General features: G+C 39.7%; 1 protein-coding gene across 9 annotated transcripts in view; it reads left to right on the top strand.

Annotated features, from left to right (window-relative positions):
• MAPKAP1 (MAPK associated protein 1) overlaps positions 1-23,096 on the top strand; it is a 211,318-nt gene that overhangs the window by 10,409 nt on the left and 177,813 nt on the right. For 2 of the 9 annotated variants that reach the window (XM_036022231.1, XM_028509434.2), the window contains 3 exons: positions 5,792-5,855; positions 12,768-13,095; positions 15,492-15,581. The exons of 2 other annotated variants lie outside the window; for them this stretch is intronic. In XM_036022231.1, the coding sequence (XP_035878124.1) occupies positions 12,837-13,095; positions 15,492-15,581 (349 nt within the window). In that variant the 5' untranslated portion in view covers positions 5,792-5,855; positions 12,768-12,836. Of the gene's footprint in view, positions 1-5,791; positions 5,856-12,767; positions 13,096-15,491; positions 15,582-23,096 lie in introns of those variants that run through there. 5 more of the 9 variants (XM_036022232.1, XM_036022230.1, XM_036022233.1 and 2 more) reach the window with 3 other exon arrangements.

The following is a 23,096-nucleotide window of genomic DNA, read 5'->3' as shown; positions in this document are numbered from 1 at the left end:
CAATAGATTAGCTACCTCTTAAGGGGTCAGGGTTGCTAGCATTATATGAAAATTCTCTTCCTTTCCCCGGGGGAAGAGACACTCCCATTTTTGAATGAGGAATTTGACATCTCTGTGATGTAATCAACTTGTATTATAAATTGCTTGTAAATTTTTGTGGTTACTGTTGCCAATACTGTTCGATTAAGTGATTTGCTGGTGTCCTCGTGTTGGAATCACCTACACTAGGAGGAATCTGGGGTGCAGCATGTATTCTAGCCTTCCTGTGTTTCTACCCCCGCTTTTCAAAGTGGAGATATAATTTGTATACCATGAAGTTCACCATTTTAGAGCGCATAATTTAATGGTATTTAGTATATCAGCACTGTTGAAGACCAAAACATTTTTATTACCCCCAAGAGAACTCTCATACCCACTAGCAGTCACTCCTATTCTCCCCTCCCCCAGCTCTTGGCAACCATTAATCTACTTTCTGTCTCTACGGATTTACTTATTCTGAACCTTTCATATAAATGGAACTACACAATATGTGGCCTTTTGTCTGCTCCTTTTACTTAGCGTATGTTTTCAAGGTTCATCCATGTTGTAGCATGTAGCACTTCACTCTTTTTTATTGCCGAATAGCATTCCATTGTATGGAAACACCACATTTTGGTTATCACAGTCATCAGCTGGTGGAGATTTGGGCTGTCTCCACTCTTTGGCAATTATGAATATTGCTGTGAACCTTCCTGTGCAAGTTTTGTGTGGACATGTTTTCACTTCTGTTGGGCATATACCTTGGAGTGGACTGCTGAGTTACATAGCAACTCTACTTAAAATTTTGGGAACCTGCCAGACTGTTTTCAGGAGTGGCTGCGTCATTTTACATTCCCACCAGCAGTGCGTAAAGTCTACCCCCTTCCTGCTTTCGCTCTCTTCTGGCTCTGTGTTGCTCTGGCCTGAGCTGGAAGCAACCTTAGGTTCCGGGACTTGCATTGGGAGAGTTTTCATTTTTCTCTGTTCAGCCAGGTTCATGCTATAGGCACATGTGTGTTAGTGACAGGAAGTAAAAGAAGGCTTCTCGTCATTTCTTCTCGAGGACTTCACAGCCCAGTAGTTGGAGCGTCTTATTAGGAAATGGGGGGGAGAAGGAAAAGCCAGTGAAGAAAGTGACTGCTTAGGAATTGGTGAAATTCCACAGAATAGATTATAACCAAGATTGACTGACTTGGTTTTCACAGCTTCTGAGGTACGTTTTTCTCAGCCCGTCCTTTAACTGCTGCTGTTCCTTGGGATTTGTCCCTATATTACTGTTCTTCCTTCCTTACCTATCGTCCCTGGGGAAGCTCATTCACAGCCATGGCTTCACATGTCATTTACATGTTGATGTCTTCCAAATTCGCACAGGCCTTTCTCCCAGGCTTCAGATTTGCAGTCTTTCGTGCGTCACATATGCTGTTGGCTCTCAGATTTGCCCAGACGTTTTGCCTGGGCTCTCAGGTTTGCGTCACGGTGGGTCTCTAGTTGGGTAATCCACAGGGGTCTCAAGCTCAGTGTGTCTGAAACATAATTCCTCATTTCCGTTCTGCCACTTAGGCTTCCTGCATTTCAGTCCACGGTTTCATTTGTTGGCACTATCATGCAAACCATGAACTTTCCCCATCTCCTTAACCCTCTACGCTCACTCAGTCACCAATTTCTACCAATTTTATTTCCTAATATTTCTTAACTGTATCTTAAATCCATAGACCTATTGTTCACTGCCTTACAATTTCATCCACTCTTCCCTGAGTTAGCATAGTTCATAACCGATCTTGTGTCTCGTCCATCAGAGTAATCTTCTGTGCACTTGCCTGCCCAGTCTCTCTAAAATGTTTATTTCAGCAGCAACTCTGAATTTCATGTAGTTTCAGTTACTGAATACATGTTCTGTAGTTTCTTGTTTTAATGCCTGGTCTCATGCTGTCTCTTCTGCTTGGGAGAGACGAGTTTGTCTCTCTGACCCTTCTTCCAACCACCCACCTTACCATCTTTCAAGATTCATCTTAGACCAGGGAGTAACCTGAAATTGCAGATGTGTTTATTAACTTTAACTTTTGGAGTTTTAGGAATGAGTTTCTATGCATAATAGCATTAAAAATATAGGTGGTGATAATGCCTATTCAAATTAATCAGCATGATTTGTCTCTGTAGAGAGTTTGCTGCCAAAATCTTTTTTGTTTATTTGTTTATTTGTTTATTGGGGTAAGGGAGGGAGGAAGAGAGGGAGAGAAACATTAGTGTGTGGTTGCCTCTTGTGTGCCCCCTGCTGGGGACCTGGCCCACAACCTAGGCATGTGCTCTGACTGGGAATCGAACAGGCTAACCTTTGGTTCGTGGGCTGGCACTCAGTCCACTGAGCCACACCAACCAGAGCAAAAATCTTGATACTATTAAAATTTTCTTTGTCAAAATAAGATTTTTTTGTACCTCTCTACCCTTGGAGTCTGAACCATGGCACAGTGATGTAAGTAAAACATGCAGTGGGATTCTGACCTTTGAGGGAAAACAGCACGGAGCAAAACCACACAGAACTTTACTTGGACTCTAGCGTAAACCCCCAGTCACAGTCTCCTCCGCTCCTCCTTCTCCTCCTCTTCCTCACGTGTAATTGGAGTAGAATTTGAGAGCTGAAAAGGCCCCTTTTACAGTTCAACCTGCCTGTTTAATAGATGTAAAATAAAAAAGTACTGATGTGTAAATTAGGTTTGAAGAAGTAACTTATAAAATTAGGTCTCTGGTAATTAGGGAGTTGGAATTCAGGTTTCCTGAGTGGTGATTGCAGTAACCTATGTTGCCTTCCTTTACTGATGATGTGGTTAACCTGAGAGCCAGGTAAGTGGAAGCATAACTGTATTGAAGTCTTCTATTTGTTTAAGCAAACGTCAGAAATCAAGGAGACGATAAAAGGAAAATAAGCCTTAGACTGTAGCGGGAGACCTTCTACTGAACCAGCACCATGGATAAGGAGCCTTTTTGTGGGGGGTGGAAATCATGGCGTGAGCCCTTGGGAACAAGAAAGATTCATTCATCTCTCCATTCCCCACTGAACTCTTATTGGATGCCAGCCCCATTCTGCTGGAAACTGCCAGCATTGTGATGAATAAGATAGTCAGTGTCCTCAAGGGGCTTATAGTTTAGAAGAGAAAGCCAGTATATAAACAGATTATTATTTTAATAGGAAACAGTGTGATTAGTTCATTCGTTCGTTCATTCATTCATTTCTTTAATCTCTAATGTAGCAGCCAGATAGATCCTTTTAAAATGAGAGGTCATATTACTGCTCTGCCCACAGTCCTCCCGTGATTCTCCATTTTACTTGGAGTAAAAGCAGAGTCCTTAGAATGGCCTGCAAGGCTCTACACGATTTGTTTCACTCTTCCAGACATCATCCTCTATTCCTTGCTCCCTCTTGAGCAGTGCCAGGCGTGTCCTGTCTGCTTGGCAAGGCACTTTGCTCGGGAGTCCACGTGGCTTGCTCACTCACCTCCTTTAAGTGATAACTCACATGTCACCTTCTTGTAAAGCATTTCTTGACCACTTTGTTTACAATTTCAGTTGTGGGTCCACCCATCCGGCATGCCCTATTGCTGTCCCTGCATTATTTTTCCCAATAGCACTTCTGACTTGACTATACATATGTATAATATACATCTCTGTTTTGTCTGTTTCCTGCGTTAGGATGTGAACTCCATGAGGGCAGGACTCTCTGTCTGCTTTGCTTTCTGTTGCACTCTCTGCATCTGCAGCAGTGGCGCATAGTGAGCATTCAGTAAATATTGGTTAAATGAATACATTCAGCAAATACATAGCACCTACTACTAATAAATAAGCTGGATTAATTATTTGGTAGAAATGATGATGACCAAAGGACAGTGGACCACAAAGAAGAAAGCAGCTAACCTGGTTTAAGGGTGTCATTAGGGAGGTTTCTTGAAAGATAGACCATTGAGCTGAGTTTTGAAGAGTGAGTAGGAGGTAGCCAGGTAAAGAAGGCTAAGTTTAAAGAAATACAACTCTTCATTTCTATTGCTGTATAACATTAGAGCGAACTTAGTGGCTTCAAATGAGACAGATTGATTCTTTTGCAGTGGGTCAGGAGTCATGGCATCAGCTGGGTTTTCTGCTGGGGCCTCAGAGGGATGCAGTTAAGGCATCAGCTGGCTCCACCGGTATCTGTAGGCTGGACTAGGGAATGACTTCTTCCCAAGCTTGCTCAGGTTGTTAGCAGAGGGCCCCATTTTCTTGCTGCTCATTGACTGGGACCTCTTTCAGCTTCTGGAGGCCACACTCAGGCCCTTGCCATGTATATGTAGTTCCAGAACGTGGCTATTTTGCTTCTTCAAGGCCTGCAGGAAAATCTCTGGCTGAGAATCTCTCTCTTCAGTTGTTTGCAATGGAGGCTTATATAATAGGAAGTAATTAAGGGGTGACTCTCCCATCACCTCTGTTGGCTAGAAGCAACTCAGGTATACCCACACTCAGATGAAAGGTCTGAAAAATACTGGAAAGGTTGCCAAGAGATGGGAATTCCAGGAGCCATCTTAGAATTTTGACTATCATATGGACTTTCAGCCTCAGGAAGGCAGTGACTAAGTCTTTTTAAATTGTTTAAAATTGCTCAGTGTTGTATTTCCATTGCCTGGCACATAGTAAGTGCTTTATAGGTACTTATCAAATGAATGAAATTGATGAATGAGTATTTGATAGATGGTTGAGTGCTATTTATGGTTTTAGCACCTACACTGGCAATTTCACATTGAGAAGCAATCTGATTTCTTTGGCATTATCATTTCTTCATTGTAGGTAAAAGTATAAACATTTTAACCTGAAATCTTAAAGTAAAGCATAAAATGATTTGTTTATTATCACAAGTGTCAATCAAATGCATTATGTCAGAGAGACAGCACCCATTGGAAAAATAATTTAGGGCTACACTATACCAAACTAGCAGATTTGTTTTAACTGCCAGAAATGTTGGCAGGCATGGAGTTTTGGGGGTGGTGGGTGGTTAGGTTGTCTGAAGTTTTACAGCTATTGCTGCTAATAAACAGTATTTCAAAACACTTTGAAAATGCAGATTGTTTTATAATAGCTGTAAAATAATAGAGATTATAGTCTAACTTGTGTTTAGAACTTTATATATAGTTTGATGTTAATAATTACAATTTTTAAAGGGTTTTATTTATTCGTAGAAGGGGAGAGAAGCATCAGTGTTCCAGGGGAACATCGATTGGTTGCCTCCTGTACTCCCCCAACCGGGGGCCTGGCCCACAACCCAGGCATGCGCCCTGACTGGGAATTGAACCAGTGACCTTTCAGTTTGCTATATGATGCCCATCCCACTGAGCCATAGCAGTCAGGGCCAGTTGTTCTTCATATTTGCCATAGGAAATATCTTTTGAACAAAAATTAGGTCTGAGTTATCTATCTTATCTTCACAAAAGGAGATATTTCTGACACTGAAGTCTGTTTTCCCACTAGACCTTGTTGTTCACACTGGGGTTGTGAGAATCCCGGTCTGTGCCAGGAGGTGTTAGAAGCCACAAGGTCAGCATGGCATGCACGTCTTCTTGGAGTAGCAATCTTAGTGATATATACAGAACCAAAACATTTTTTCCTATTAAAACAAATACAGGTATAGTATATTATAGGGCAGGATGCAAATATGAATGAATTCTAAAGTAAGTTTCATATAGCACGATGCTTTAGTTGGCTTTCCCGGGGTTCTGCGCACCTTGATTCATGGCCACTCTCCTCTGCCCTTCAGGTGCGGACAAGTCTGAGAGGCACTGTACCGTACCAGGCTCCCTTTCACCGGATCTTGGCGGATGGTAAGATTCAGAGACATTTTAGGTGGAGGTTAGTGGTACAAGAAAAGGAAAATGAAGGACCAGTGTCCCTTGGTCAAAGGGGATATTTGTTAGGACAGAAGACCTACTCTGGTAGGTTGATGGGGGTCTGGCTGGTCCCCATGTCCTTAGTCACTCTTTGGGAAGCCTCGGCAAGAAAGCCCGAATGACCCCCGAGCCTCTCCATGCAGTCTTCCATCCCAGGCTTCTTCCCATGATGCAGATATTTGCCAAAGGCAGCAGCAGGAGCTGTAAGGTCTCTCGTGGCCAAGGTTCAGAAGTCCCACAGCATCTCTTCCACTACATCCTGCTACTCAAAGCAAATCACAGTGTGAGCCCAGACTCTAGCTGTGGGGAAACAGACTCCACCTCTTCTCCTGATGTAGTCTAACTAATGCACTATCCGCTGTGCCACTGGCCCCGTACTAGGCTCCACCTCCTCTTGGTGGGAGGAGCTGCAAAGACTGGCCTTTTAAAAATTCACCATGTGACCTCGAGCAAGTTACTTAATTCCTTTATTTTTAATCTATAAAATGGGGGTACTATTAATGCCTGTACCCCGTGGTGATTGTAAGGATGAAGTTATGTTGATGTGTGAGAAGTACAGCTGACAGTAGGAGCTCAGTAAATGTCCCCGTTACTGTTTCCTCTGTGATTCTGTCTAAGGAAAGCGTAGCCATCCGAAAATGGGACTGTTTTCCTGAAGCCTTCTGTGATTTTCTTGTCTCTCGGAAAACATGTTGTCTCTGTGCCTCATTTGGCGGGCAGCGTGTGTCACCCTGTGTTCCTGTTACATCAGTGGAGGACACAGCGTATCTGCAGACGCTGGGAGCCTCTGGAGGGTGCAGAGCAGGGTTCACCCAGTTCTTCGTAGGGTGCCCAGTGCCTCGCTCTCGGTGACATTTAGTGAAGGAATCCCATTGTATTCCAAAGAAGACGCAGACATTGCTTCTCTGTTATTTTGATTTAGTCTAGCAAGTGCCTTTAGTCATACTGTATAGAAACAAAAATATGAAAGGAAAATTTAAACTCCAGATATAGGATATCACTATTTGCTGTTTAATGAAATTAGGCGTATTCACATGGAAGAGATTTTAATTCCTCAAGGAGGGAAAAAAAGGCTTAATTTTTGCTGGTCTAAAAAGATGGAGATTTAATTTAGAGTTAAATTGGAGAGAGTTAGAAAAATAGATTTAAAAGCAATAAAGTGCATTTTATTTTAATGGTCATTTCAATTATTTTCAAATTCCAGGAGATATGAATTCTGAACTTTAACTAGATCAAATAATGTTGAAATCATAGTTAAAAACAGGGTCTTTTCATTTTCATAAATGAAGGTTTTGTGTATAATTAAAAGGCTTTTGATTTTCTAACTTGTGATCATTCCTTGTTGTGCAAAATAAATGTAGAGTCTTTATAACACTCTTAAGGAATCCTGTATAGGAATCACATTTAACTTGCTTAATGCTAACAGCATGAAGTCGGGGTACAGGGTGGAAAGGTAAAAAAATGGAAACCTACATCTGCTGTTACATGTTGTTAACTCCCTCAGCAGACGTTAAATCATTTCAAGTACAATAATAGTGTGGGAGGTAAATTAACTAACCATTAACAGTATTATAAATACACAATTAACATGCCAACATTTGTATGACACATTGACGGGACAGCAGTAATTTCTGATTGGGAATTTGCAGGCCTTTGAGAAGCCTCAGGCTGTTGCGTATTCAGACAGGTTTTCACAGATTGCAGGTGAGGGGACCGAAGTCTCTCTGGCAGAGAAGAGTGAGTGTGTGGAGTGTTTTGAAAGTTCAGGAACGGGAATTTCCTTTTAACCATTGGCTGAACTTGAGCATTTTAAGTCATGTTGCTGCCTATTTCAGGTCCTTAGGGAATGTACAGGTATAGGGAGGGCTTATTTATGGTGGGGGCCATTTAAAGAAACAGGTATGGACTTTGTAGCTGAAGTTACATAAATCTCTAGGGATTTTCAAAAAGTACTTAGACCTAACTAAGAATTTAGTTAGACCTAACAGCTCAACAAATATATGATCTCTGAAGTTCCTTTCATGTGCAAAACCCTGTGACTTATATTTGAGCAACCATTGCGTGTGCTGTTTATTTCTTGGTGGTGTACAAATCTGGGTTGCATCGGCGGAGGGGAGGCTAAGGGTCTAGCCTACTGCCTAACACATTTGCTGTCAGATCTTTCTCAAAAACCCATGGAAGAAATTTCTCACAGGCCCCAGAACCGAAAGAGCTCAAAATCAGGATTTTTAAAAATTGTGTTTATTATGACTGTTATAATTCTTTGCTCCTCTTTGTTCTGAGAGGCTGCATGGTGGTTAAGAGCCCAAGCTCTGGGATTTGATTCTTGTTCTTATCCGTCTGGCTTTCGGCAGTTCTTAACCTGTCAGTGTTTTCATCTGTAAAATGGGGATAAAAATAGTAACTATTTTATAAGATTATTTTGAGCATTACATGCATTAATCCATGTAAAAAAGGAAAGAACAAATGTAGCTTTTGTTACAAGGTTAGCTATAATTGCTTTTCGCTTCTGAGATTCTGGAGTCTGTCTGTAGGAAATGTACAAGATCTTATGGAAGGTACTGGCTTATGATTCATTATGAGTTACTTCCCCTTTGGCACTTTTCTTATGTACTCTTTTACTGTGCTGTATCCTATGTTTTCACATAAACTATTACAAAGAAAGTTTGGAGGGTGTATGTGCATAAAGTTGTTATTTAAAATATATTTGTATTGAGACTCGATGCCCATTAAAACCTGACAACTTCCTCCCCCATTTTGGCCGTTGCCACATTACTACAGGCAAGTTACATGACCGTTAATGAACACAAATGGTCATATAAAGTAGTAATACCATTCAAATTGTACCTGGAGCCATGCTTAGCACATAGTAGGAACTTAATATATATTTGTTGAATGAATGAAGGAAGTATAAGAGGAGACCCACCCAGTGCATTAAAAATGGTCATGCCATTTGGGGACATCTCTTACCACCCTCCTGCCCTGTATCATGTCCCCATTGCTTTCATTTTTGGTAAAACAAGTCTATATGCTTTGAGGAACCAGAAGTTAAAAAGTGGGAGAACCTGTGAAAGGTAGGCCATCTTAGGGGAACAGACCTCCTGGAGCCTGAAATTATCGCTAATCCCATAGCCTAGAGGCGTGAAAAAGGACCAGCTCTCCCAGGATCAGAGATTGGTACCATCCAGGAAAGTCATTCAAGGCCTGAAGAAATAGTGTTTGTAAAAGTGTATGGAGTAGCATTTCTAAGACATGGTCTTGGTAACTATTTTATATCAGTTTATTTTGGTTTTCATCCAGGAAAAAATGTTTAGGAATCAGACAAGTTTGGGATTTGGAGCATGTTGTGTTACTAGATTCCTTACCTTTGCAGCTCCACAATATACATTAATAATTTAGAAATTTTGAAAAAGTGCTATGAACAGCAAGAAGAAAACATTTAATTTTGTTTAATCCAGCATTTCGTAGACCTTTTTAAAAAAATATAAAAACTGCCCTAGCTGGTGGCTCAGCTCTTAGAGTTTCGTTCCATATACCAAAAGGTTGCAGGTTCAATTTCCATTCAGGGTTCCCACCTAGGTTACAGGTTCAATCCCTAGTCAGGGTGCATATGGGAGGTAAGCGATCAGTGTTTGTTTGTTTGTTTGTTTGTTTTAAGATTTAATTTATTTCTAGAAACGGGAAGGGAGGGAGAGAAGTATCAATGTGTGGTTGCCTCTCGAGTGCCCCCTACTGGGGACCTTGGCCCGAAACCCAGGTATGTGCCCTGACTGGGAATTGAACCAGCGACCTTTTGGTTCACTGGCCAGCACTCAATCCACTGAGCCACACCAGCCAGGATGTGATTGGTGTTTCTATCTCAAATCAATGTTTCTTTCTTTTCCCACACCCTTCCTCTCTCTCTAAAATCAATAAAGATATCTTCTGGTAAGGATTAAAAAAAAAAGAAAAATTAAAAAATGTATATATAACAAGATTTACCATTTTAACCATTTTAAGTGTACAGTTCAGTGGCATTAAGTACATTCACTTCGTTGTCCAGCCATCACCTCATCTGTCTACAGAACTTTTCCATCTTCCCAAATTGACCTCTGAGAAGTCCCATTTTTATGAATCTCTGCATCATTAGGTTTTAAGCATCTTTAATTTTTGCACATCTGATCAGAGAAAATAACTTCTTTTTGTCTTTGTCTTTGCAATTAAATATGCCTTCAGGTGATAATTTGCTGCTCTTAAAATGATTTAAAACACATTCTTTGGTTTTAAAAAGTAGTGTTGGAAAAGTGTTCCAAGGTGACAGTTTTGAAGGGCACAATGAAGAGAAGAAGCTCTTGATCTGTATTCATGGAAAAAAGGCAACCTTTCTTTATAATCAAACCTACATATGACATGCTCATGTATGTCTAATCTGTACAACAGAATTCTATAGTCCTTGGAAGTCAGGCAGCAACATTTCTTGAACTCCTGACATGCGTAAAATCCCTTGCTGCCAGAGGAATGTGGTATTATAGCCCCTGTTGTTGTGGGACTTACAGCCTGAATCCTCAAGTACATGTCACAGGAGGTACGAAGCACGTTTCCCCGGCAGTCCTGTGGGGAGTTCCCTATCTGAGCTGGTATTGAATGCCTGTTTCTTGAGTGAATCGTACAGATTCCTTCCTGTATGAAGTCATACTGTATTAATAGAGAAGATATCTGCTCGTGATTGGGTGTTTTAAGGGCTCCGTTCTGTAAGGATAAGGTTAGGGAGTTGGTGTGTGCCTGCCCGTAACTCTTTCCTTCATAAGAGGAGATGGAGCGAACCCATTTTTCTTGAAAAGATCCTGTTCTGTGTACTTCGGTATACTTGTGTTGCTTTGCCTTTGCCTTTTAGTGCCAGAACACCCACTGAATGTGTTGGTTCCTCACTGAAGCACTTGTTTTTTGCAGGACAGAACTATTCAGTATGAAGTTGAAAGTACCTGCCCCTCTTGCTGGCCTCTGGTTGCCTTCCTTTTATGGGGAAGACTCTTATCAGGATTGCTACGAGGATGTTTGCAGCGCTGGCAATCTGTGATCCTGTGATTCTGTTACAAAACAAACACTCTCCCTTCTAAGTAATTCTGTGGTTGCATACATCTTTTTGTGGTTATATAAGAAGTTTTTATTTTCTTACGTGAAATTTAAATGCTCCCCTTTCCATCTGTAATGTATTTTTGATTAATACAATGATGGGCTGACATTAACATTTCTGAGGCCGAGTGCCTCAGAAACATGACACTTAGAAGACTCCCGTTATGTTCAGAGACACACTGTGCCTGTGTGAGGGTGTCCACTTTTTGATTCAGGGAACCCTTACTAGCCTTGGCATTTCCCATTAACCTCAGTGTAAAATAAGTACTGAGTGAATATATTTAAAGGAAAAAAAACCCCTAAGATTAATGTAATTCAGGTGGTTAGAGATGCTCCTCAGTTAAACTTTCTCTTAATCTCCATATTTTTATTTCAAGATCCATCAAGTGATGTCAATAGCATATGTTATCAGGCAAAATATTTTAAAACCTGAATAAGCTATAGTGATTTCTTAACTAGATTTTCCCCGTGTTCCATTTCTAGAAGAAACAAATGACAAGGAAATCTGGTGTTACAGAGCTTTCTAGAAATAAATTCTAGGACTGTTTGAGGGAGCACGTTCGATCCAGCATTCCCGTCCTTGCACTTCATGAGGACTGGAGAGAAGCAGGAGGTGACTCAGGTGACCTGCAGTGTCTTCTGTCACGCAGGAAGCACATGCTCGTTTTACCTTCTGTGAACTTACTAAAGAAGGGCAAATTGTTGATTGTTTTTTTTTTAGGATCACTTCGAACAAAAATTGAAAGCTAAAATTGGTGCTGATATTTTTGCCCCCATCATTAATAGCAGCTACTGTTTAGTTACGCGCCAGGTACTTTTTTGAGTGCTTCATTTCCACTGTCTGAGTGAGACTTTCAGTTTACAAATGAGGGAGGAGGCAGGCCCAAAGAGGTTAGTGCTGGTTTCACCAAGGTCATGTAGCTAGCAAGGAATGGTGTCAGGATTTGAACCCGGGTTTGCCTGTAGGGCCTTAGGTTCTTAACCACTGTTCTGTAATATTTTCTTTGTTGAGTATTGCCATCGAACTGAGGAGGTACCATCTTGTCCTCAGAATAAACAGCACTGCAGTTTTAACAGGATTCTAGAAGCAGTTCTTATAATTAGGTTTCTAAAATAAGAAATTAATCTGGTAACAGACAAGTTTGATTAATAAGTTTTATTTTTAAAGCACAGTACTATCTTAAATCAGAGAAAGAAACATATATTTATGGAACGAAATTACTTTGGTGGTACATTTTTGTAAAATTTCCAGCAACTCAGAAAGCGTTGTCTGTGCTGTTTTAGATACTTCACAACTGTATGACGGGGGTGGGGGTTGTGAACTGAAGAAATATCATTTCATACTTTAGCACATCATTTGAGGAAAGTACAGCTTGTTCCTCTGTCACTTTATAAAGTAATGAGAAGACTGCATGGAATAAAGGGAGAAAGAGGAAAATTTATTGTGGTAACAGTAGTTCTATGCTTCGAGTGGACTAAGGAGTTACTATTTTTTGTTTTGCAAGAGAGCAAGCCACCTCCTCCTGATAGGTGGAATTCTCATTGACTAGAGCCTTAGCCCCTAGTGCTTACAAGGATTTCCTTTCAGCTTAGAGTTAATCCTTTTAAGCTCCTAGATACAGGGATAAATGTTGATTTTCAAGGTAGCATTTTACCACTCTGAATTTGTTTGTGAAATGATTCAGTCATTTTCTGCCTTATTCTTAAATATTGCTGTGTACATCGTGTTTCTAGGTAGGTGAGCCCGCGAAACAATATGAAGAGGAGAAAATAGCCTTTTGAGGAAATTGGCCCACAGAAAGGATGGCCTTCTTGGACAATCCAACTATCATTCTAGCTCATATTCGACAGTCACACGTGACCAGTGATGACACAGGAATGTGTGAGATGGTTCTCATTGATCATGATGTTGACCTAGAGAAGATTCATCCTCCTTCAATGCCTGGAGACAGTGGGTCAGAAATTCAGGGAAGCAATGGTGAGACTCAGGGCTATGTATATGCCCAGTCAGTCGATATTACCTCAAGCTGGGACTTTGGTATTAGAAGACGCTCAAATACAGGTAATTAACATTTCCTTTTAGTTGTGCCTTCCGAGCTTTAAATCAGTGAACAGTCTTATAGAACAATGCATTACGTTGGACTAGGTTCAGTCTCTGTGTATAAACACCAAGAGTGAGCCTAAGCAAGATCCCATCTCCACGACTGTGAAAGGAGAGAGACTCTGGAATGACGCTCTTAGAAAGACCCAGAAGAGAAGCAAGGAAGTAGAGAGAAGGCTAGTGAAAAAGTTGACTAGGAGGGGCATGTTGGATGTTCTGCTCTAAAAAGTCTGTAGAAAGGGACGTGGATTTGAGTGTCTTCAACAGAGCGGCATTGGTCCCAGTAGGTAACTGCCTGGAGGCGGGTCTCAGGTTGTCACAGTACAGACCTTTCATGCTGGCAGCTGACGCGCAGAGCAGAGGCCGGACGCTGCCTGAGACAGTTCTTGCCCCTGGAGGGGTTGCCAGGGTGGGGGACTAGAGGGAGACAGCTGAGTATTTATTAGGGCTGTTTTTAATAGGAATCACTACACTGGGTGTGAGATTAGAAAAGGTGCTCCTGTTTTCGATACATCCCTTTATTTTCTTAAGTTGATCTCTGCACTTTGATCTTTGTGGCATGAAAGTGCTCAGCTATGGGGGGGTGTATATATATATATACATACTTAGTCGTCAGCTTTTCAAGGCTTATCATGGCCCATTTTCCAGTTTATATTTTTTTTGAAACCGTTTCAAGGGAGATGTGATGAACCAAGGTTTTTACTTAGGTAAGTTATTTAGAATATGTAAGGTAGTTCTGCTATGACAGGGTATTCTAAGAGATTTTTGAGAGGGGCAGGGGTCATCAGAAAATATCTAATCAGCAGCAGTAGCCCGATAACTCCTAGGAAATGTAGAACATTGAAAATATTTACATGTTTACTCTCACGTTCCAGATGTAAAGTATACTTGACGGAGCCTGCAGGTAGAGCAGAATACAATTTACAGGGACAGGCACGTTAAGGTTTTGGTTCAGAATTCAGCATTCTGTGACATCCACAAAGAATAGTTTGTTCTCATGATGAAAATAATTAATAGCATTTTTCTAGTATCTAAAGGAACTTTTATCAAAATAGGATTTGAGTGAAGGTTTGAATATAATTTAGAACCATTGATTCTCAGTTCTCTAGTTGAAACTGACTTCCTTGTAGGTTATTGAGATGATATCTTATATGACAAGTTGAATGGATTTCAGTAGGAGAATGCTGCTCAATTGAGAGCTTCATGATTATATTACTTGGGCTTTACCCTTCACATTTATTATTTGCAATTGAATGGAGGAGGATTTGGTTAGATATAGTGACATTGTCAGAATGCTTTTGCCAGCATAGTTTAAATTTCTGGCAAGATAAGTTTGTATTTCCCTACCACGGTGCTAAGGCAGAAGTGTACGATTTCCTACCTTGAAAGAGAAATTCACTTATTTTATTTATTTTTTGTTAGCATGTGCCAAGATAGGAAGTGCAAGAGGAGACTAATTTCAGGTGATGGCATTAATCGTGACTTTCTTTGTCATTGTAGTCTCCTAATGCAGCCATTGTTAGTGTATCTGGACAATATTTATTTAAAAGATGGTTCACCTGATTTTTCAAGGTTTGTCAGCCTGTGGTAATCACAAATGCATAATTTTAGGTGCTACTTTGTTATTGTTGTTGGAATTTCTTAAGATAACACTTAGATGCTAATAATTAATTAAGATTGTGGGGTATCCTGTGACCAAGGAATTTACTTTTTAATACTTTCAGCATCTCTTAAAATTTTGTATAAGAAAAATTGTTCTTTTTAAGATTTGACTAATGTTACAAAGATACAAATCATTTATTTTACTACCTATAAACTGTTTCAGCCCACTGAAGAAAAGCTATGCTAATTTATATAGCTTTGACATTTTATAATTTTCATGATTTTTAGATAAAGGATTTTATATTTAAAACTTTAATAGTCTAGTCTGAGTTCATTTATCTTTAATTTTTGAAACGGGTAGAGTAATTCATAACAGTAATTTTATTCCTGTAATGTAATATTCACTTCAGTTCATTTGTGCATTAAAATTCCTTTAAGACCGTTATTAATGATTTATATAATGAAATGTCATATTAATCACAGAAGTTTTCACATTTTATTATTCTCTTCCATGTTAATACTATCTTTATGATCTCTATTAATGTTTTATATCCTCTAATTTCAATTATAAATCAAGAATATTTTCATGTTTTTGTTGGTATTTGCTTTTCAGGGGTGCCACCTTTAAAATTTTATGACTTTTCCCCTACATATGCAATATAAAACATCTTTATTCATATGAAGGTAGTTAATTATGTCTTTGTTTATAGTAAACTTTCATTGACAAACTTATAGTTATAATATTTCTTTTCAAGCTCAAAGATTAGAACGACTTCGAAAAGAGAGACAAAACCAGATCAAATGCAAAAATATTCAGTGGAAAGAAAGAAATTCTAAGCAATCAGGTAAATGGAAATAATTTTAATTGTTAACTTGAGATTTATATATTTAGTGTGTATTATTGTATAAGAGCTTTTATTTTTAAATCATTCTTTTAAACCCTCTGGGCAGATACCTTCTGTGTTTTGAACTTTGAACTTTTTCACTTGGGTGCCTTGGTCTTCTGAAGCTGGGTGTTCTTTGGGTCTTACCTTTTTGACCACTCTTTATTCTGGGTCACAGGAATTGACGTGTGCAGGGCAGGCACATTTTGTACAAACTGTTGTGCCAGTACCTTGTTCTTACAGCCAAGGAGTACCTATGATTTGGGTGGCCTCTGGGCTATAGATTCCTCCTGGCAGTTCCAGCCTAGACTTGACCTTGCCTTCTGAGTGGCCCCAGCAACCATCTTTTTTGCATATTGCTAGTTCTCTTCCTTTACCCTAAAACCATTATGTTACTGATATCATTAGCATTTGCAGTATATGTTCATATGATAAATATATTAAGAAAATACATATTAATGTATATTTTCAAAGCTTCAATCTCAGTAAGAAGGGAAGACTTTAAAAAAATTCAAAATAAAGTGCTGTTAAAATATTTTCCAATGTTTATATTATGTTTCCTAGACTTTCTCTTTTTTCCTTCTTTCAAAGAAATGTCTACAGTCTGTCTTCTGTATCTTCCAGCACCGCCCAGTGCTACCCTGGCATTTAATAGATATCCAATAAACTTTTGTTGACTGGCTCCATTGCTACATAGTATTATCAAACTAATAATATTAATGATTATTACATTAACATCAGCACCTATCTAGTGCTGTTCTAAGCACTTTACATGCACTACCTCTAATGCACCAATATTTTTCTTTAAGATTTTATTTATTTAGTTTTAGAGAGGGGAGGGGGGTGGGAGAGAGAGAGAGAGAGAGAAAGAGAAAGAGAGAGAGAGAAACATCAATGTGCGGTTGCTGGGGGTTATGGCCTGCAACCCAGGAATGTAACCTGGCTGGGAATCGAACCTGGGACACTTTGGTTCCTAGCCTGCGCTCAATCCACTGAGCTACGCCAGCCAGGGCTGCACCAATCTTATAAGGTGTGCATATCGCTGATTAGGTGAGACAGATGACACCAAGGCTCAAAGAAATTAAGCTTGATAAAGTTACAAGGCTAGGAAGTGGTAGTGCAGTATAGAGCCCTGTTTTGTGCCTAGCTCTGTCTGCACCTAACGGCCAATCTCTTTCTGCTCAACTATGCTATATTAAGTGGTTATTGCTTTCTCCAATGATGCTTGTAACCTGAGTGCTTAGTGGGTCTTAGTGGTTCTTAATGGTTGCTTCAAAATCATGAGTAAGTTAAAAGCTACAATCCCTCTTCTCTTATTTTTTATATCTTATTTCTTTGACTTCCTATATATTCTTCTTCTTCTTCTTCTTTTTGGAAAATTGGTTTATTTATGCATTCATTGGTTGATTCTTGTGTGTACCCTGAACAGGGGATCGAACGAACCTGCAACCTTGCCATGTCAGGATGACACTCTGCCCACCTGAGCTACCTGGCCGGGACTGTATTCTTCTGGATGCATTAGAAATCCCTCTAGGCTGGTCTTTTTTTTTTTTTTTATCCTCGCCTGAGGATATTTCTTCATTGCTTCTAGAGAGAGAGGAAAGGAGGGAGAGACAGACAGACATCAGTGTGCAAGAAAAATATTGATCGGTTGAAGGCAACCGATACATAGGAGATCAAACCCACAACACAGGCATTGCCTTGACCAGGAATTGAATGGGACAAGGCTCCAACCAACTGAGCCATACCAGCCAGGGCCTGTTCTTTTTTGTTGAACCAGCTAATACTTCTCTCTGTTGTATTTAGCACAGACTGCAAAACCTTTATATGATTTATATTATTTGTTTTTTTACATGTTAATGCTTTTCCTATTAATCTCTTTTTAATGAACAGTCAGGTTATTTAAGCCCATCTCTCCAGCTTCCCTTCCTTTTGTCGTCTTCACTTCCTTATCTTAAAAAATTACAAGTAAATAATAGGATGAATAGAATGCTTCAAATGTTAATCCCTTTTAAAATGTGAGAAATAAGTTCAACTTAAATTTTGATACATCCAATAATGTAATTACATACATATAATAAATTTTGATATATCTCCCGTTCACACCTTAAAGTTTAATCTACTTTAACATGTTTAGTGTTTTACAGAATACATTGGAGAAATAAAGAGTCCCCTTTTTATTTTCATTTGTTAACTACATTATCCATTATATATGAATACCTCTCTCTCCCTCAGTTTTCTCTCCTCTTATTTTTGCCTCTCACAGATTTCAATAATCGATCCCGTGATCTTGTTTCTGGAAAAGCTCCTAATCTGCCTGTTCATGCTTTGAAATGTTGACCTTGATTCTTGCCAGACCAGTAGCCTACCTGGTGGCTACTCCTGACATTTAGAGTGAACCTCATCAGTGCACAAGGGAATGTCTTTGACTTCTCTGTGAAGCTGGGTTCCATCATGACCGCAGCTGGGCATTCTGGGTATCCGGAAGCGCGCTAGAGAAGTGGAGCCAGCTGCCCACTGACTGTCTCCTGGGTGAACCGAGCAGCCATTCTGTTCTCATTCGTCTCTCAGACATCTCTCTCTCTTGGCAAAAAGCATCATGGCCAAAGCCTTTCGATCTTAATTGAGAAATTTTGTTAGGTGATTACTTATTTCTTCTTTCATTCTGTTTGCTATTTATGTTTTGTTAAAATAACTGTTTTTTTTTAAATCTTTGTTTTATTTCATTCCCCGCTAGAAGAATCCTCACTATGAATATGATGACCTCCATGGGAACGTTCTTCCACAATTACTCTAATGCGCTCTGTCCTTTAAGACACAGCATAAACGCAGCCTTTTAATAGAGGAGTTGGGAGGGATCTTAGAAGCCATCTGGTCCATACCCCGAAGTTCTTTATGAACATACTGATCCATATGCCGTGAGACCTCATGATAAATGAAATACCTTAGAATAAGATCCTTTTAGTATTTTCATAACCGAAACTGCATGAGTAAATGTGAAGATGGTCATCAGAAGAAAGCTGGATCAGGAATAGTGTCGAATCAAGGTCCCGGTATTTTTAATTTTATTGTTTTTAAATGGTCTCGGTATATTCTTTACCAAAGTAGTTGTTACTTTTATTCATTGAGTCACTTAGCAGGTATTTTCCATAACGTTTGTGTGCACGGTGACGCTGTGCTGCTCGGTGCTTGTGGAAGACACGTGAGCCCTGTCCTCGGGAAGTCTGAAGTCTCATTGGAAGACAAAGCTATTTACACATGAAGTTCAGTAACAACTCAGAGCAGTGATGTGGATTATATCAATTACTTACGAATATTTCTGAAGTTTTTGTCATGTAACTTCCGTTACTGGTTTTTAAAACAACAGTTCCCAGATGCAGTGGCTGTATAAAAATCAGCACCGCATCCAAAAGTGCACGTTATAATGACATCCTGTGCAGATTTCTGGGTCCTACCTGTGGGATTCCATAGATGGAGGTTGGAGTCCATAAATCTGTATTTTTCAGAAGCTCTCTGGCTTAGAGGACTACTGGTATGTAACATGCCAGCCACTAAGTTTGCTTCATCTTCATGCAAACATAACAGATTAGCTGTTAATATTTCTGTATTGTAGGTGAGAGAATTGGAGCCCAGAGGCTAAGGAACTTTCCCGAATCACTTACTTAAACAAGCAGTAATTGGCAAATCTGGAAGTCTTCTGCTGGCCAGTCTTATGTCAAAGACGCTGGTCTTCCCACCTGCTCTATTCTCTCCCGTACTGTAGCCGGCATGTAGCCGGAAGGGGGCTGCCCATGGAACGTCAAGTACTGAGGAGTCTTTGGTGTTCCTGGTTTCTTTTCTTCTCTGTGTGTCTGCTATGGCCAGGGTTCAGGAAAGTTACCAAAGCCTCTTTACTTAAAAAAAAAATCATTATAGAAAATCTGAAAACAATATAAAAATGAAAATGATCAGTTATGTCATTCAGAGGAACTCCTATTGTTAATATTTTGATGTATTCAGATTTTACATATGTGGGTATATATTTTTAAAAAATTCTAATCATACCTCCTATGATCTTTTTAATATTTTTTATACATACAAATATTACATAAATGCAGTGTTTGGTGTTATCTCTGTATTGTTCCTGCACTTTCACTTTTTAAAAAATTTTTACTTATATATTTTTAGAGAGAGTGGAAGGGAAAAGACAAAGAAATAGAGAAACATCAATGAGTTGCTTCTCAGTGCATAACCCAGACATGTACCTGACTGGGAATTGAACCGGTGACCGTTTGCTTTGCAGGCTGGTGCTCAATCCACCGAGCCACACCAGCCAGGGCTTTACATTCCTTATTAAGGTTATTTCAGATGTTTTGTATTTCATGTTACCCTTGTAAATAGCATCTTCTTCCCCATAACTTTCTTCCTGTTTTTATAAAGAAACCTATTTTTGTATATGTGTTTTATATGCAGCCACTCAGTGAACTCTTATTAGTTCTAAAATGCATTCTCATCTTCCTGGATGCTGTAGTGTGTGCTTTCTCATAAACCTGATACTTACATTTTTAGGCTGTTGTTTTTTCAGTTTTGAGTTTCTTGGGGACTTCCAACTGTTTATATTGGTTAGGATTTTTCAGTTGCAAATAACAAAAGCAAGTGAAGTTGAAATTGAAGAGCAACTTGAAGTTGAGCGACCCGGGAAATACAGCTCCACCTGATGAATGGCTGGGAGTTAGGAGGAAGGGCTCTACGGCCTCCCCTGTTTTCTCTTTGCTTCTTTGTGCCTATCTGCTCTCTCTCTCCTGGCTCCTCCAGATCTGCTCCCTGTCCTCACAACTACTTTTCCTACCTCTCCAATCCAGAGTTATTCATCCAACGAGTATTTATTAAGCTCCTACAGTATGCAAGGACAGCTAGACACGGCTGTAGGCCTAGAAGATAGAGCAGTGAACAAGACAAAACCCCTGCCCTCGGGAGCTTACAGGGGAAATAGACCGCAAACAAACGTAACGTGTCAGAATGGAGTAAGTAGCCTGGAGAAAAATATAGCTGGGCGAGGGGCAGAAAGAAATTAGGCAGGGGGTTTGCTATTTTGTATAGAGTGACCAGGAAAGGACTCACTGGGAAGGCAGTGACTGAGCAGAGATCTGCAGGAAATGGAGGAGTGAGCCAGGCAGATCCTGGGAAGTGAGTGTTCCAAGGGAAGGGCACATGAACAGGTTCTCGGACAGCAGTGTGCCTGAAACAGGCGGGGAATAGCACGGGAGGATGCTTACTGGTTGGGGAGAGTAAGGAAGGGAAGGGTGGGATCAGAGGAGTAAGTAACGGGAGACTTGGTCATGGAAGATCTGGGAAGGAATTGAGTATTTACTCTGGGTGAGGTGCTTTGGTCAGAGTTGTTATATGATATATTACTTACTTTTTTAATTTCCAGCTTAAATTTCCTTTAATACAACTTTTTATGATACAAAATTTCAAACATATACAAAAGTAGAGAGAATGGCATAATGAACCCCCCCACACAACCGTCATCCAGCTTCTGCCGTTGGCGTACGGCCAGCCATTTATACATTCCCCTCCCCTCCCCTCCCAGGTCAGTTTTAAGCAGATCCCAGCTATTATATAATTGCATCCTTAAATATGTGTTTTTTTAACACATAAGAAAACTGCAGTACTGTCCCTCTCCAAATAACTAGCAGGAATTCTTTAATATTATCAAATATTTCCTTGATTGTTTCCAATGTTTCTTTTTTTTGTAGTTCATTTGTTCAGGTCTAGCTCTAAGGTCCACATGTCATTTTTGGTTTACATGTCTCATTTCCTTTTTAATCTATAGATCCTCTTTCACTTTTTTTCCCTTGTAATTATTAGCTGAAGAAACTGGGTCATTTGTCCTATAGAATTTCCTACATATCTGGATTTTGCTCATCTTGTCCCCGGGTCTTATTTAATACATTCCTCTGTCCTTTTTGTTTTCTGTTCTGGTGGTTACTAGAAATTTCTTCACTGAAGTCTGATTTCTGGAAAGAACGTTTTGTGCATGCTGATCTGTATTTCCTATTGCTTCACATTAGGAAGCATGGATTTTGTTTGTTTGTTTGTTTGATAAGATTGGAGGCAGAATCAGGTATTGTCTGTCTATTATAAAGTTACTCCCATCAGCTTGTCAGCCGATGATTTTTGTGGCCGATGGAGGGCATTTCCTAGATGCATTATTTCATTAGGAGTCGCAACATAGTGATTTCTGATTGTATCAGTCTTTCTTCGTTTATTAATTTGTTTTATATAAGGAAGAAGTTTCTCTAATCTATTATTTGGTTATCCTTAGATACAGTCCCTGCAGTAAAGGCAGGGTAAATGCTGATTCTTTCCCTTTGCACCAGCAAAGGGAAAACTATTAATTTTTCAAAACCAAAAGAATTCTCTGGCATTCTATTTAGATGAACAATAAAGGTTTTCCCCCTTTTTAACTTTATGAAATTACGGGTTTTTAAAGCATATTTTGTATTTTTCAGTTTATTACAGGGTTGTTTTTTTTTTTAATGCTAAAATTGCCCCTTTGTTTAGTGAGTCCTTGCACATTGGCTTCTAAGTTCTTTGGACACAATTTCGGTAATCTTGCATCGCTTCCTTGCTTTCTTGTATGACAAGGTGTTCGATACTCCTTTTCTACCTTTCTTCCTCCAAGTCAGCAGTCAGCCATTTCTCCGAAGAACCTTGGTTCTTCTCCTGGTCACTGGCATTAAGAGACCGCAACCTGTTCTCTACCTCGTTGGCCTTTTCAGGGCACAGAGCTCAGAAAAAAATAAATTTTTTGAATAATTAAAAAAATACATTGTGAGTTAACAGTGATCATTTCAGTTCAAGATACAAAGTGTTTAACTTTTTTTAAAAAATGTATGTTTATGTATGTTTTCTCTTACACTGAAAACTTGGTTCCACCATAGAAGTACCAGTGTCATTACTAACAATATAGTTACTAAAAACAATTTAAGATGTTTTTCTTTCCTCTTTCTTCTTTTTCTTCTTCTCCCCCCCCACCCCCCTTTTGGCCTAAAAGGATCGAGTTGCCATGAACTGAGAAGGAGAAGGCTGTGAGAAGAGGGGCAGTTTGGGGAAGGCCAAGAGTTGGGTGTGGCCGTGCAGAGTTTGAAATGCCTATTGGGCATCCCAGTGGAGGTGTCAAGTAGAAAACTGGATATGCAAGCCTGTAATTTTAAGGAGTGTTTAGGTCTAGGGATAATCATTTGGGAATCATCAGCATGCACAGGGTAGCTATTCAGGCCTTCACTTGTCACTTACATTTTTATTGAGGTGTACGTTACATGTACTGAAAGGGAGAGATGCTATTAAATGCACAGTTTGATGACTTTTGACAACTAGCATCTTAATCAGGTGTGGAGCATTCCCAGATCCCCTCAGAAAGTTCCACTGTGCCCCCTTCTAGTCAGGTTACTTCCCAGAGGCGATTGTTCTGACTTACATCGCCACAGTTTA

Source organism: Phyllostomus discolor, chromosome 3 (genome assembly GCF_004126475.2).
Source record: "Phyllostomus discolor isolate MPI-MPIP mPhyDis1 chromosome 3, mPhyDis1.pri.v3, whole genome shotgun sequence".
Classification (NCBI taxonomy): Eukaryota; Metazoa; Chordata; class Mammalia; order Chiroptera; family Phyllostomidae; genus Phyllostomus; species Phyllostomus discolor.
This window is presented reverse-complemented; position numbering and strand designations above follow the sequence as displayed.